Consider the following 16413-nt stretch of genomic DNA (forward strand, 5'->3'; position numbering starts at 1 on the left):
TTAACCTAAAAAATATACGGCGGTTGCCGACCACTGCATTTAAACCATTGATTCTAACCAATTTTAATTTAGTAATTATTAAACGTAAATAGTGATTGCATCCGACTACATAGGCTCATTAAAATTCATGAATTCTAAACTTGGAGAAGTTTGTCAAAGATTTACAAACAGCACGTGCGATTGGTACAAAAAATGCAACGTCATCAATTCATCTTTCAAACTTACTGTCTGAATTTATACCATAACCTCAGTTAAGGAAAAATTAAGCAAATTAATAATCTACTGCAGTGCTTGAAAATCCGATGATTGTAATGACATGCTTATTTTTGTACCACTTTAATATACCAACACCGAACACTTTTGAAACCTTGCCGAAAAACAACTTTCAATTAAATAAGTGCTGAAAAGTTTATTTTAACAAAGAAAGCGGGTTAAAATAACGCATTGAAAACAAATAGCCCACGACTGTATAATTTACGAAATTTTTCTGTCCAAAATAAAAGTTTATAGGAACCGCTAAAGTTTTTCAACTATTACTCTTTAAGTGTTTTATATGTTAAAATTAAGTTTGGATTTCCGTTGTATGTATGCAAGACAAGGTAACCCTAGTGGGAGAGGCCGCTACAGGCTCTTGTATATTGAAACAAGTCATTTATATTGTTTAAAATATGTTTAGACTTTGACCCATGCGTTACAAACCAAAACTCTAATGTTTTTTATTACATTATATTGCGAGCGGAATTCAAACCTGTGTTTTATTGTAAGCTTTCAATAAAAAAACTCTCTGAATCCAAATTGAAGATTTTCGTCTTGGTGACATTATCTGTGCTATGCTGCCTCAAAAGCTAACTGGAAAAGAGCAGCAACATATTACACGCACTTGAAAGTTTTTGAAATTGTCAGATGGAATGTTACTATAAGCGCAACTGCCGTAATTGGCGGCACGGGCTAAAGAAATTTCTTGAATGTGACCATTTTGTGATTAAACTGATTGGTAGATCCCAGGTCACATGGAGGCAAATATTTACCTTCTATCTATTGTCTGTACCATACCATTACCACGTAGTCTCAATAATTATAAAACGTTTGTCATTTAGGCACATTCTTCCCTTTTCACTGCTGATTCTAAACTTACGAATTCTAATAATTTTCTTACTGACCGACGTTCGCCCTATAGCCGTTAATCAATCAACTTTTGATTTTTTTCTGCCTGAACTTCAGTACAAAACGTCTGGAGATCAACAATCTTGTTTATTCGAAGAAGCGTAAACGAGAGGGGGTTAGTAGTTACATCACCTGTGATTATAGTCTTCGTGGTTAACATAATACACTCTTTAGCGTTCCACAATCATCACTTGATACGTGCGCGAGGGGGGCAGCGTGCACCCCCTGGGGCAAAAGCTTGGGCGTGTATCTATGATTGGCTATGGCGTAATACAAGGGGGGATTTTGGAAAGGGGTGCATTTGTTTGAAACTCCACATCGGCCGCTATTAATGTACATGCGCGCAAACACACAACAATCAAATTACTTCGGTACAATAATTCGTCACTACGTCATCAAAGCGTGACGTCACGCGATGGTGATGTCACAAAACGGGGCGATACAACGTCACAATGCAGCGAAGGTACAAATTTGCGAGCGACAGGGCGCACATGACGTCATCTATACACGTGAATGACGTCATGGCCATTCTAATTGGTCGCTGCTAATTAATAAGGATTTATTGATAGAGAATATTTACACCAAAGCGTTTGGGGTGAAGGCACAAGACACAGGGTTTATATACAGGAATGATGGATTGCAGTTGTTTGTGGTCGATTTTGGTCGTCTTTTAGTGCAACCTCAGGGGGGCAAAGTTGGGTTGGGGGTTCACGATTCACCAGCAGCAGTGGTCGAGTCGGCGTCTCCATCGGCCACGTCATCGTCGGCTGCTTCCATCTGAAGACGGTAACGTGACGATTTTGTGCTGCGGTAATCGGTTCCACCTCGCCTGCAAACATACAACGTGTGGTGTTATTGTGTGGAATTTAGTTACAAAGTTGCTTTGTAATGGGTTAGGATCGTTTTTGTCGTTTCGGGTGATTATAAATTTGTGTTGTAATTATTTTGTCAACAAATTTTGTCAGCTAACTATTAACATTCTAAAAAGCACTACTGGCAGTTAATTAACAAACAACGGTTTCAGTAAATTTCGGTTATTTTTCAAGTCAAAGTTTGCCACAAAACACAAAAAAACTTAATTTTTCTACTTGACAGAACAGAATTGTTTGTGCCATAAATATAAAAGTGACGGATGGTATTCCAAGCCGCGTGACGTCAAGTAGCCGTAAAATATATGATGACGTGAATGTAAAAGCAACAAAAACGTTTTTGCGGGTAAAAATCCCGGCATTTAATTGATGACGCCATATTCATGCTGTGATGTCATAAACATCACCATGCATCGTTACTCTGCTTCCTACACGCAGAAGTCATAGCTTTAATGTCGTCATTAACGCTCTGCGGGATGACGTCATTCATGCAAAAAGGGACTTACCTGATGTTTTAGTGAAAAAGCATTAGTGAAAGCTGTTTACTACTTTCAGGTGTCAAAAAACGCAAATACGTCACCAAAACAAAATCGTCATCATGTATGACGCAATCACGTTAGTCGCAGTTGAAAACGAAGAAACAAATCACCGAAAAACATAAAAAGGGGAAACATGATTGGTTGCTGCCATGCATTCGAGCGCAGTTGTCATGGTTACCTCTACTCCTCTTCGTCATGGTCTGACGCACCAGATGCGTCATAGCCCTTGCCTTTGGCCAATTTGCCTTTGCCGTAAACAGGCACGCCCGAAGCCCTGATGTAATAATGAGCATGTTACGCCCTTGTCAAATTCCGTTGTGACGTAACACACAAAACAATGAGGGTAACACAAATTGAGCGCGAATTAAAAACAAAGCCCAGCTTGAGAATATTTCCTCGCAATATTCTCGATCTATGACGTATGCGACACTGTGACGAGTGGTTTGTGACGTCACCTGTCCCTTTTACGTTCTTTTCCCGCCTTTCCCCTGACAAGTTGAAAACACAAAACAGCTAGAAGCAACTCAACAAGCGACAAGTGATGACGTTGGAACTACGTCATACCGTCATCGGTTGAAGCGAGGGAGACAACAACGCTACAGGGGGTTAGTTTCGTCATCATGACACCGTGCCACTAGGCGATGGAGTTAAGAAGTTTTACCTCAATTTGCTCCTCAGCTGGTTAATCTCCCGCTGGTGAGCCTCGTTCTGTTCAGAAACATCATCCAAGTCTCTCTGCAACTTTCTCTTGCCGGCGTTTGCACGGGAAACTTCCTCTTCGGCATCGTCCAACTGACGCTTGAGTGTCTTCACGCGCGAGTTGATCTTGTCCACCTACGTCAAACACATATCATGACGCCACTGTTGTTTAACGTCATCAGCGACGCACACACCTGTTCTTTGTATTGGTCAGCATGTCTCCGTTCGTCTTCAATCTGCATTAATGTTTCCTTCATCTTCTTCTCAGTTCGGCGAACCAACTTGTTAGCGGCTGCGCGCTCCCTAAAAAATCACGCAATGACGTCACTAACACATTGCTTCACATAATTCGCCAACAAAAATCACTTCATCAGAAATTCTTTTTACACATGACCGACAGAAAACTAACAATTTGAAATGACGCATTACGACACAATGTTCGTCACTACGACGTCATCAACTCACCTTGCTTCAGCCTCGAGCTGTTCTTCCATGCTTGCCATTTTCGATTCGAGCGCAGCAATGGCGTTCTTCTGCTTCGTCCTGATGGTCTGTTCCATCTCTGTCAGTTTCAGTTTCAATTCCTTGTTCTAAAATCACACGTGTTACATCACAATGACGTCATAAACACAACAATAAGCACTAACCACGTTGTTTCCATTGTGTAATATTTAACAACGCAGTACATACCTGTCTCTCGATCGACATCTTGTGGCTCTCGTGTTTCTGATTAGTTGATCGTTCCACGGCAAGCTCGTTCTGATATTGCTCGTTCTGTGCCTGAATCTTTCGGATTTTCTCGTCCATCATTTCCATGGTAGATTCCAATTCCTCTTTCTCCTCTTCCATTTCGTTGTAGCGAATTTCCAAGCGACGGCGCTCGTCAAGTTGCGCACTCCTATATTACGTCACAAAAATGGTCATTATTCAAAAAAAACTTAAATTCTATACATTTCTCGGTAAATTTCGGTAAACTCACTTATCCTTGATTCCTCCAGCCAGCTCCTCCTGGAGATCATCTCTCTCTGCCTCCGCTGCTCTTCTCTGGCGCTCTGATGCGGATAGATCTTCCTGCACCTGCATCAATTCCGCCTCGAAGTTCTTCGCCTTCTTCTCATTCTCGCGTGCCGTGATCAACAGTTCGTCACGTGACTGACGTAGATCGTTTACGTCACGGTTGTATTCCTTGATTTGGGCCTAAAAGTAAAACGCAAGGTTTGGAATGTGTGCAATAGTCAAAACAAATGGGTTACATATGAAAGTCGTCTTAATTATTTTCTAGCAACAAACAAACAGGTATCTCCATTCATACCTGTGCTTTCTTGAGTTGTTTCAAAGCATCCTCTTTAGATTTGTCGGCCGCATCAATGTGGCTCTCCAGATCATTGTAGTCCATCTCCATCTTCTTCTTAGCAGCAAGAGCACTTGATCTCTGCTTCCTCTCCTCTTCAAGTTCTCCCTCCATCTCACGAAGCTGAAATTAACCCAGAAGTATTTAGAAAATTGTATGGGGCCAAAAATTTAAACTTCTAATGCCAATGAAAAATGTACAAGCAAGCATATCTCGTACCAGTTTATGTGTTTAGGGCTTAGGCTAATATTAATTCTGATAGCTTTTCTGAAGTATCTTATGTTAGTTAGCGTCTTTGGTATTTCAGTCAACCTCGGTTAATCCGGAACCGTTTGGACCGAAAAAATGTCCGGATTAGGCGAAGATCCGAAAAAAACACTGATATCGATTAGTTTAGTCTTATCATTTCAAATCATGTGTACCTCAAGTTTGTGGTAATTATACGAAGATCCGGATTAACCTAGGTTTATTGTATTTTAAAAACGCAAGATCTATCAAATTTCAAAATCGGTACATTTATTCACGGGACCAATCCCACACACACATTTACCTGTTTCAAAATGCTTCGTCTCTTTTCTTCAGCTTGTTCCTCGCGAGCCTGAAGCTCCCGGTCGAAGTTGGCCTTTGCAGCTTGCAAGTTGACCTCAAGGCGAAGTTTGGCATCTTCTGTCACCTGCAGTTCGTCCTCGAGCTCTTCCAGCTGTGTCCTCATCTCTTCAACCTGGCTCTCCAACAACCTCTTGCTCCTCTCCATCTCGTGAGCGCTCTTGCCTGGATTAGGTTAAGATTTTAAAGTTGTTTCAGACCAAGCTCATGATATTGGTTCAAAGTTAGTGTAAAAATTTAAATTTTAACTACTTCAGAAATTAAGTGACACTTATGCAACAGAGTAAATGGCGTTATGAGAAAATGACTTTGTGCAAAAATTTCTGAATTTTTTTAAGGCATTGCTTAATGAAAAACACAACGAAACTTTACCGGTAGCATCTTTAGAGCTGACAAGTTCATCCAGTTCAGCCTGTTGAGAACGACGTACTCTCTCGAGTTCATCAATCTGTAATTAAATATGTTTTTTTTTTAACATTTATTTTCTGTTTGTTTGAAAAATGAAAATATTTGACTTTAAAAACATTTGTGACATACTATGCACAGATCTCTTCATAAAGGTTACGTAGGAAAATAACAACCCAAATAGATGTAAAAAGCGACATGCTTTACGACTGATGGTGAAATAAGCATATGCCGAAACGTTTGAATAATAACGCATGTTATACTTTTTACATCTATTTGGGCCGTTATTTTCCTCATTAAATTTGTAGCATATTGATTAATACCGTTATCACGAAAAAAACGAGGGATTTTGTTATAGATAAAAATTTTGACTACAAACTGTTACAAGATGATCTGTATCAGGGCTTCCCAAACTGGGGGTCGCTCAACAAACTTGAGGGGTCGCAGAGAGCTATACCAATTTTATATAAAGTACTCCAAATTATACTCTATTACGTTTTAGCAGTTTAATTCGAAACGTAGTTGTTCAAACCGGTGCAATTTCGCACAACATTTTTCTTGCTGTAGATTGTACGTAAAATTTTTCTTGCAACATTTTTCTTGCTGTAGATTGTACGTAAATAAAGTTTAATGAAGTCATCTTTGCTTCTGTGGATAAGAGGCTTGTCACTAAAAACACAGTTTAATCTGATCACACTGAATAAACATTATTTTTTTGTTTTGTTTTCCTGAAGGCCGACGAGTAAAGTAGTTGCGTGTTAATAAATACCACAAACGCATATTTTACACTGTTTATCACATTAACCGTGAAGGGTCGCGAAAAAATTGTGGAGACTAAAAGGGGTCGCGATCGTAAAAGTTTGGGAAGCCCTGATCTGTATGATAAACCCAGCCATAAGTACAAGACTTTGTTGTCGTTACCTTGTCCTTGAGTTCCTCGCACTCATGGCTGAGTGAAATCGATTTAGTTTCCTTCTCACGAGCTTCTCTTTCAGCTTGATCTCTCTCCTCTGCATACTTGGCACTGATCATTCTCTCGTCACCAAGTGCTTTGTCAAACTGTCGCTGTTTCTTTTCCAAGTTGGAGATGAGGGATCGGTTGTGGTCGCTCTCCACGGACAAGTCGTCCACGTCGGCTTGTAGGCGCTTGTTGGTCTTCTCAAGCTGCAGGGAAGAGTTTGAATAAGGTAAAATTGTATCAACGCTTTGCATACCACCAGAGGATATTTTTCACCTGTTGTTGTTGAAATCTAATGGTTTAGGATCAAAATCATTTACCAATAAAACTTTTTGGGCATTTTTATGTTATTTGACCGACTCACCGCAATAAAATTACATTAATTTCTGACAAAAACAATTTTTGGGTTACGGATTTTATATTTAATCCGAATTTTACGTTTACTGATTCAAATTGTGTTCACGTTCAGAAAACAACGAACCTTGTCACAAACAGCGCATTTTTCTTCAAGTTGAACAGTCTTGTCATCAAGATCGCGAACCAATCTCTTCTTTGATTCCTCGAGAATATCCATTGCTTCACCATCCTGCTCCATCTTTTTGCGGAGGTCTTGCAGCTAAAAAGAAGATTTAGGTCTCATAATTATGATCTTGTAAGTTTCACGTGGCAGATTTTATGCAAGTTAAATCTCAATTTGTTAAATGGTCAACCCATTTTGTACAAAAACTACAAAAAACGTAAACAAACACTAACAGTTCTTCAACTAGAAGAAAAAAAACTGTACAATAAAAAAGCATCCACTTGACTTACAGCGTGGTTAGCGTTCTGCAGTTGTTTTTCCACAGCCTTCTTGGCTTCCTCCTCTTCCTCGAGTTGTTCCTCCAATGAAGCTTTCTCATCATCTAGAGCTCGAATACGAGAAGCCAACTTGAGTTTGGCTCCAGTCTCCTCTTGACCTTGGGTCTGAAAGTATCATTTTCTTATTTCAGAAATGTTCAAACTAGGGCTTCAAAATTTACACGAGGCAAGAAATTTGTTTTGGGGACAAAAATTATATTACGGCAAAACATTGTTTTTTTTACCTGTGCCTCTTGCAGCTGTGCGTCGAGCTGAGATGCTTCGCGTTGTGATCGTGTAAGTTGAGTTTCCACTTGCTCCAAATTCACCACCAATGCATCGTATTCCGACTGAGCGCAAAACAAGATTGTTAGTTTTCACCAATCCAAAGGCCCAAGATAATTTCTAACATGTTATATGTGTTAAATAAAAATAAAATACAACATATGAGTTAACTGTGTCTCGAAGTAAATTCTTCTTCAAAATGTATCTGTTTTAAACCAGATAGCTGGCTTATTCGAAATTTTCATCAAAAATTCTTGAACGCATTAGTACAGCGAAATCACTGCCATATTGTTTTTTACCTGGATTCTGTTGTACTTGTCTTGGAATTCGTTGCGGTTGCGTTCAGTATCCTGCAATTTGGCGCTAAGTTCTTGGATCTGTGCCTCCTGCTTGCGACGTTTCGTCTCGGAATCGTTCTTGGCTGATGTGATGAGGCGGAGTTCCTCTTGGAGTTCTTGGTTCTCAGAATCCAAGGAATGTTTCGATTTTTCCAAACCGGACTTGAACTGAAATACATTAAAACATAAAAAGTCGATACAAATGAAAATACACGTAGCAAAAAGGTATGTAAAACGACTTTTTAAATCAGTGGTTCTTAACCGGTAGTTAATTAATAATAATTACTAATTATCCCCAAAGGTGCAATGTGACATTTTTTAAGGGTTCATTACATTATCATATTATTAGGTCTATGGCCTTATTCTTCTGTAACGCCGAGTTTTTTTAAAAGAAGGTAAACGAAATTAATCTGGTTGTTCTCGGATGTAACGATAATTAAATGGCCAAAAAACACTACAAAGGCTTTAGCTGATTAGCTGGTAACTAGAGTATAGTAGTTACAAAAATGCAATTTCAACGTACCCTTTTGAGTGAATCAATTTCATCTTGGAACTGTTCGACTTGTCCGTTATGTTTCTGTCTCATCTGCTGGAGTTGTGTCTCGAATGATTGAGTCTCACTGTCCAGAGTTCGCTTCAGGTTTTCCAACTCACGCTCGCGCTGAGATCTGCAATCATTGAAAAGGAGGTTTTAAACAAAAGTTTCATAAGTGTGATTTTTTTATCACAAACAAAGATTTTAGGTCCGTAAATAAGTCGGAAAATCTACTAACACAAGAACTCACACAGGACTAAATATATCGTTAGGTGGCGCAAAGAGTATTTGCGAATATTTCGAATGCAATTCGTGTAAAACTGCTTACGGTTAGGACTATTAGGGTTGGGGTGAGGTTTCATAGTAATAACAAAAAAATTAACCCAAAAACTTAGTTCCTAACGTTAAATGTAGTTCCTAACCGAACCCAGTCTCAGTGTTACTCTAAATAACCGCGCTCTTTACGCCATGTATCGGTATTTAGGAAACTTTTCTGTTGTGAGTTTTTGTGTCAGTAGCTCATATTAAAAATATTAGTTTTTTTGGTAATTTTTAGATTATTATTAAGAAATCCATGTTTTTTTGGAAATGACTCATATATTCACTCACTTAAGTTCCTGCTGAGCATTGGTAGTATCGAGTGAGTCTTCCAACTCAGTTTTGAGTGCCTCCAACTCTTCGCTCAAGTCTCTCTTCTGCTTTTCAGCTTTGTTTCTTTGTGATCTTTCCTGCTCCAGATCCTCCTGAAGTTCAGCATGGGAGTTTTGAAGATCCCGCAAACTCTTGTTTGTCTGGTTGCGAGCGCTCTGTTCCTGGTCAAATCTGGACAAGAACACAAAAACAAATGAAGTGTTATGCGAGTACAGCAATGATACACACATAAAGGCTAGTTGATTTTTTGTGACATATGATATGTTTAGAATCGGATATTTGTTGCTTGAAGCGGGTGAGCACATTTTAAGTCACTAGGTCGGATGTTAACAAATGGTACGTTTTTGTTTACTTTAAGTGCATTGCAAAATCAGTTCCAAGTTCGTGAAATATTGAAAGAACAGATGTACTGAGCCAACTTATGATTGAACAACATTTTTTCTAGTTTTTTTTATGTCTATCGCTGACTAAAAAAACGGAAGGAGTTTTCAACGAAATTGGAAACCTTTGTTCGAGGTTTTGATTTAAATTCACAAATGCCATGAAAACACTTCAACTTTTCAACGTTGATGCATCAAGGACTAACCGTTCCTGCAGAGATGCCAGTTCTTCGTCTTTCCTTTGATTTTGAGATTTCAGTTCCTCCACTTGCATCTGGAGGTCGGCAATCTGATCTCGGAGTTCAGCGATCTCAGCTTCCAACTGTCTCCTGATCTTCTCCAGCTCCTGACGATGTTTTTCCTCTTTCTTTAATCTCTCTTCCAAGTCCTGGATCACCGCCTCATTCTGAAATGGAAATCAGAAATGTAAAATTTGGTGATTTAGAAATCTTAAAAGGTTAAAATTGTTCTCATGATATAAAGTCTAAAGTTTTATTTTTGTCAGGTGAAAACAAGAATATTTTTAAATGATGATTTTTTTACATTATACAGTATATTTACTTTCAAATTATACAGTATTAAAGCAACTACAAACCTTGTTTTTGAGTTTTGTCAACATCTTTGCTTTTTCTTCTTCGTCTCCAAGTCCTGACTCCAATTCATTGACTCTTTCCTCAAGAGCTTTGCGCTCACGTTGAATCTGTCAACAAATGCATAAAGTTCGATAAATTAAGCAAGTTACTTCGCCTAGGTAAGTTAAGACAACAGTCCAATTCCGGATTTTTATTAAACCAGATAAAACTATCCCTTTACTAGGTAGGTACATTTCAGGTATCAATTAGTATAAAAACTAGAATGGTGGCTTTCTGATATACTTCCATTTTATATATTCTATACGATATTTACCAATTTACTATACACATCATTTGATCTACACATATGATTGTTTTTGTAAACAAAAACGAATGGGTCCCCACACGCGCGTTTGTGCGGATTTACGGTAAACAAACGTTGCTGTGATTTTTAAGGACAAATTTTTAGAAACCTTTAACCCAACAATAAAATATTTTGTTCGTATTCTTTTTGCACTATTATTGTCATATAATTACAAAAACATTAAAAAAGAACGAAAAAAATAATTTTAATTGATTCTCTAGCTTTGACTCAGATATTGTCGTCCAAGGTCAGGTTTTAAGTTGTGTTGCAGACACTTCGAATTAAAAAGCAATTTGCTACAAGTGCATACATAACAAATTGTTTTTCATTTAACTTTGTTTTGCAAAACGAGTACCATTGACCTGTAGTAACCTCTCAGGGTGCACACGCCAAACGACTGTTTGACCTTTCGACACCGTTTTCAATAGCACGCCGTCCTTAGTGTTCAACAACACCGCTTAACCTAATTTATACATGCCCTGAGTATTGATTCCTAAATTGATGGCAAAAAAACGCTACGTTATGACGAAAGAAAGTTTTGAAATGTGTTAGTAATACCTACTAGTTGACCTTAAGTAACCCGTGGTCATGCGGCGGCCAACCTGACAACGAGCATTTAAAAAACATTTATCTTGCAAAAATGTCAAGTTTATTTTTTCATCTTTATTTTGATTAACAAAGTTTTGCTTGACATATACGAAACCGAAGCACGCATTAGGTTTAAATCACGTCATAGGTGTAAAACCTTCGCCAAAACTGAAATTGTGAGTAATAACTTAATAAAACGAAATAGCATTGCTGTGCAAAACAGCTGATTTCTAATCACCGAAACGACGTCTCGTAAAACGTCTGTCCGACGTCAAGCTGAGTCCTCCTGCTATCGTAAACCAGTGAGTTACTCTCTTGGGACTTCTGCCTACAGTGTCTTTCTTGACCAAACGAGCGTTAGACACATTTACGTTTCGGGGGCCTGTGGGTGAACCGCTGGGTAATTCGGGGTAAAACTTCTGGAGGATCAAGTTTGGATTAATAACTAACATCTGTGCAAATTTAAATAAATTTGAACCACTCTTTCTTGACCAAACGTATATAACAAACCAGCAGTAGACAGAAATGAATATTTGGGGGTTTAAGGGGTAAAAATGGGTTAATCCAAAAAAAGATACAAAATTATTTGAAAAACCTTACATTGCACCAACCAACACAGCATATCACTCAGAGATGCTGTACTTTAGTAAGTATAGTCGTTTTTTAAAAAATACGTTTTGGGGGCCTGTAGGTGAACCGCTGGGTAATTCGGGGTCAAACTTCTGGAGGATCAAGTTTGGATTATTAACTAACATATGTCCAAATTTGAATAAATTTAAAGCACTCTTTCTTTACCAAACCAGCGTTACACAAGGAAGGGGGCCCATAATAACGTAAATTGACTAAAGCCATGTTAAGTACTGAAGCTTTCATAAGACTTCATTCTAGACAAAGAACAAACTTTACTAATTGGTCAGACATAATATTGCTTCTACATACCTTAGCATGAGTATCCTCCATCATGTTCAAATCTTCGTCCATCTTCTTACATTTTGCATCAAGGGTGACCTTTTCAAGTTGCAAACGCTGGCGGGCAGCTTCTTCCTCATCAAGTTGTTCTTCCAAATCCTAAAATAGACAAGTATTCAATTATAACGACAGCTTTTCTCATGTGGGCTGACCCAACAAATTCAGTTAAACAAAATCGCTTTAAATATTAAAAAACACACAATGTTTTTACACACCTTAATATTAAGCTGCATCTTCTTTTTCTCCTGACCAAGGAGTTGATTTCTCTCCTCTTCATCATCAAGGCGGGACTCCATGTCTTGAAGGATCTCCTCAAGCTCTGTCTTTTTGGTTGCAAGCCTAGAGCGCATCTCCTCGGCATCAGCGTACAACTCTTGCTCAGCAATCAGTTGGTCACTGAGAGCATTCTTCTCCTCGACAGTCTGCAATTAAAAGAATATTTTGAACACTGATAACCATAACCTTGGTAAGGTACGGAATCTTTTTTTTTTTTAAGCTATGTAACAATGACACAAACTAATATCTGGGGAAAATCTTCCACACAAGGAAACACACAATAGTTTTTTTTTTTAATTGCCCTGATTTTATAGAGTTAAGTTAAACAAGCCTAAAACAAAAGAAACAAAAAAACCCGTCAATTCATAAAAATGTTATAATTAAACACAGAGCACAATACTTGCTTTTTAGTAGAACGTTATGTTTTTTAATGTGCTTTTTTATGTTTTTAGTAAAATGTTAGTGGAATGTTTTTTTTAGTTTTTAGTGAAAAGTGTTACCTGAGCAAATTTCTTTTCAATATCTTGCAAATCCTTTTCCAGAGCATCTTTTTTCTCCTGGACAGCTTTCAATTCTCGTTCCTTTGCATTGAGATCTTCCTCTTGTCGTGTAACTTGGAGAAGAGGCTTGACCTTGGTGAAAAGTCGCCACCAGGGCCAGTTGCGAAGTTTCAAGTAAGCGAGACCGTTGCGCTGAATCACTCGGATCGCACGAAGCTGGTCCTTGCGCTTGGAAAAGTTCCTAGATAAAAAATTATTTAGTTACAGAAGGAGCAAGAGGGTTCCAGATTATTTTTCTGCCGTAAGACAACATAATTAAGACAACTTGCTTTGTTTTGAAAGTGTAGTTTAAAGATAAAGTAGAAAAAACAACTTTTTTAATTTTAATAAATAGTTTAGTTGAACTAGTTTTGTTGAACTCTTGGTTTTTACATTTTTTCTGAAAATTAGGGTCTTATGTTTGTTTGGCAAAAAAATGATTGTGTTACCTTCTAGCAATGAATCCTCTGCACGAAGCCTGGAACTGAATGATGATGTCAGTAAGTTTGAGATCTCTCTCTTCTTCCAGATGAGCGAGGACTCCACCACGGAAGAAGATCTTGCTCTGCCCAATCCTGTACAGGTTCTCATCAAGGTCAAGTGCATGAATCATTTTGATCGCAGCTTTCTTTCCGTCCATGATGTCTTTGGGCAGAACATTGGGTGTAAGAATCTCATATCGCTGGCGGAATTCTTGGAAGGGAACACGGTTTGGGAATCCCTGCACAACAGATCGATTTAGAAACGATAAAAAATTGCCTTAAACCTCAATGCAATTCAAGTGTAAGAACACAATGACTGTTTGTGTAAATGTTGAAAAACAGATTTTTAAATATGGATATCACAGTTATTTGTCAGTTGAATTTATAATAAGTTTGATGCTTTTTTTGTTGATAACAAAGCATTAGCACAGTATAGATATTTCTTAGGATGGAAGTTCATTTTCATAGCATGGCAACTAATTCTGTTTACCTGTCTGCAGATTCTGATTCCTTCCAATACACCATTGCAACGAAGTTGTTCCAAAACCAACTGAGCCACAATTTTACCAGGTTTCTTCTCATAGTTGGGAATGATGCACCTGAAATGTTTAATAGATCAATAGTTCCATAAGGAGTAGAAAGACACGTAAAAACCTTAAGCAACAAAAAAGTGGACATGTATGTATCTGTTTTGTTTCAATAGTAACCATAGTGTTAGCACATAGATATTAAAAAAGTCACATACATAAAGAGTCAGTCATATGTAAAGCCTTTTGAAATTATCTCTCAAAAACTTTGACAAACCTGACAAAGTTGGGGTTGGTGTTTCTCAAAGTTGTCATCAGTTTCTGGAGCTGATCTTTGTACAAAGCTCCGACTGTGCGGAACATTCCCTTGCGAGTCTTGTACGCTTGGCTGAACTTGTTTTCACCACCAGCAACCAACTGTTCCATGCCAACAACCTTGGACACTGAAAAAAATCATGTTAATTAAATATGTCGGGACACAAAACACTCTTTACGATTTTAGGGTTCATGAATGTAGATTTGATCAGTTTAAACCAGTGTTTCCTAAGCGGGGAGGAATTTCAAAAATTGGGGGAAGGAATTAACTTAAATTTGTAAATGTAGTTTGAAATGTAAATAGACACTTTAGCTTTGTGAACATAACCTGTAAAGTTCATAAAAGACCCAATTTTAAAAGCTCTTTGGGTGGTTTAGAATCCACTCTGTAGTCTATTTGGGAGGAATGACCATGTTTTGAATTGTTAATTGAGGAATTTGTTAATTTAGGTTGGACCATAAACATTGCAGCACATTCGTATAAATAAAACCAGTTTTGCTTTTGTCCTTACTGTCTTTCCATATGGCGCTGACAAATGGATCTAAGGAGTTGTGAAGCAGATCAGTGACATTGTCATTCAATGGATCCATGTTCTTCATCAACCATCTCTCCGCTGTGTATTCCACCTAGTATTGAAATATCATTAGCACCACCATTATAGTCGGTTTCTATTTAACTGCCATGTGGGTATTAAAGACAATCATTTATTAGTTGCCAACAAATACAATCAATTCAATAGTGTAGCTGGTTTCAAAATACAGTAAACCTTGGTTAATCCAGACTCATTTGGACCAAAAAACTTTTCCGAATTAGGTGAAAATCAGGATTACCCAATGTCAATTGGTTCAAGCCTTACCGCATTACAAATCATTTGTACCTAAAGTTTTGTCCAAATTATGCAAAGGACTAACTAATTCCTGTTTAACAGTGGGTAACTGTGTAACAGCATGTCTGAAATTAAAAAGATGAACCAACCTTTCCAGCATAATGGATGATGGAGAAGTCGCTGCTTCCCTTGAGTTGTTTAGCTTTCTGGAACTTGGGATGGTCACCAAGCTGTTTGACGACCTTCTCCACAAATGATTTGTCGGTGGCTTTTGGAAACCAACATTCCTCATCAAGCAGAGACAAAATGCCAGGTGGGTTGGACTGGTGAGAGATGAGTAATTTTAGTCATTGTAAATGTTTGAAATGGAAAGGGCGCCGTCATTAAGATTTATTTTTATTGGGTAAGTTTGGAGTGAATTATGAAGGATAAATACCTCAATTCTACATCATCTATAATTTAATGCAGTACATTTAGAGTTTTCATTTTGGCTATATTTAAACTGCGATACATTCAAACTTGGCACACATTGTAGCAAAATAGCAGTACGTTTAGAAATTTTACATCTCAACATGTAGAAAAATCCATGTAAGATCTGTATATCGAAACCAGATTTGAAAGTATATATTTGTAGTTTCCACAAAACAATAAGTCCCTATGACAGCAAAGAAATGATCCATGGCAAAAATGGATTATAAGTGCAGTAGTTTTTGTAGTTAAGGACCCACCGGTCGCTCAATAAGGTTGATGCACGGCTGCAAGTCCAAACCAAAGTCAATAAATTTCCACTCAATGCCTTCACGACGATACTCTTCCTGTGAAAACATCAAAAACCATACTTAGCAACATGCAACCTCAACCACTGGTCAAAACAAAACAACATCCAAACTTGTACAGTATAAACTAATTGATGCACCAATTTACAGAAGGTGTTTACAACAATTTTTGATGAAAATTTTATCAAATTTTATCAGATATATCACTCCACCACAAATTGGTACAAAACAACATTGATTTTTCACCAAGTTTATAAAAAAAATAAAGTTTACTAAAATATATTTGATACTTAGTTCAAGTGGTTAGAAAAAGGAGTTATGAAGTGAGAATTTTGATTTTTGATTTACTCAGCTCTGTTCTATTTAGTTAAATATGATCATTTTTGTGGGAATGTTATTAAAAAATATAATTTAGTTAATGAAGAAAAATGTTTGGAATTTTTTTTTGTAAGTTAATGTTCAATATGATTAAAATCTTTTATATTCTGAAGCAGTATTTTCCAGCATTTAGTGAACCAATTTTATTGTTTTTGAAACAAACTAAATTTCAGAAAAAATATT

At 37.6% G+C, this 16413-nt stretch overlaps 1 protein-coding gene across 6 annotated transcripts in view; it reads right to left on the reverse strand.

Moving 5' to 3' along the window:
* Positions 1 to 1232: 1232 nt before the first annotated feature.
* The window catches only part of LOC145203313 (uncharacterized), a 30430-nt gene continuing 15249 nt past the window's right edge, over positions 1233 to 16413 (reverse strand). For 5 of the 6 annotated variants that reach the window (XM_080075852.1, XM_080075849.1, XM_080075850.1 and 2 more), the window contains 27 exons: positions 15805 to 15891; positions 15226 to 15399; positions 14762 to 14876; positions 14212 to 14377; positions 13898 to 14006; positions 13375 to 13646; positions 12887 to 13127; positions 12326 to 12532; positions 12081 to 12209; positions 10213 to 10317; positions 9824 to 10023; positions 9196 to 9408; positions 8575 to 8719; positions 8013 to 8219; positions 7674 to 7778; positions 7402 to 7554; positions 7073 to 7207; positions 6555 to 6797; positions 5601 to 5676; positions 5173 to 5393; positions 4584 to 4745; positions 4251 to 4468; positions 3962 to 4169; positions 3737 to 3861; positions 3466 to 3574; positions 3234 to 3406; positions 1233 to 1993 (listed from right to left, as the gene is read on the reverse strand). In XM_080075852.1, coding sequence (XP_079931978.1) covers positions 1873 to 1993; positions 3234 to 3406; positions 3466 to 3574; positions 3737 to 3861; positions 3962 to 4169; positions 4251 to 4468; positions 4584 to 4745; positions 5173 to 5393; positions 5601 to 5676; positions 6555 to 6797; positions 7073 to 7207; positions 7402 to 7554; positions 7674 to 7778; positions 8013 to 8219; positions 8575 to 8719; positions 9196 to 9408; positions 9824 to 10023; positions 10213 to 10317; positions 12081 to 12209; positions 12326 to 12532; positions 12887 to 13127; positions 13375 to 13646; positions 13898 to 14006; positions 14212 to 14377; positions 14762 to 14876; positions 15226 to 15399; positions 15805 to 15891 — 4419 coding nt within the window. In that variant the 3' untranslated portion in view covers positions 1233 to 1872. Of the gene's footprint in view, positions 1994 to 2750; positions 2847 to 3233; positions 3407 to 3465; positions 3575 to 3736; positions 3862 to 3961; positions 4170 to 4250; positions 4469 to 4583; positions 4746 to 5172; positions 5394 to 5600; positions 5677 to 6554; positions 6798 to 7072; positions 7208 to 7401; positions 7555 to 7673; positions 7779 to 8012; positions 8220 to 8574; positions 8720 to 9195; positions 9409 to 9823; positions 10024 to 10212; positions 10318 to 12080; positions 12210 to 12325; positions 12533 to 12886; positions 13128 to 13374; positions 13647 to 13897; positions 14007 to 14211; positions 14378 to 14761; positions 14877 to 15225; positions 15400 to 15804; positions 15892 to 16413 lie in introns of all 6 variants that reach the window. The other variant, XM_080075851.1, reaches the window with a different exon arrangement.

This window comes from Phallusia mammillata, chromosome 1 (genome assembly GCF_965637545.1).
Source record: "Phallusia mammillata chromosome 1, kaPhaMamm4.hap1.1, whole genome shotgun sequence".
Classification (NCBI taxonomy): domain Eukaryota; kingdom Metazoa; phylum Chordata; class Ascidiacea; order Phlebobranchia; family Ascidiidae; genus Phallusia; species Phallusia mammillata.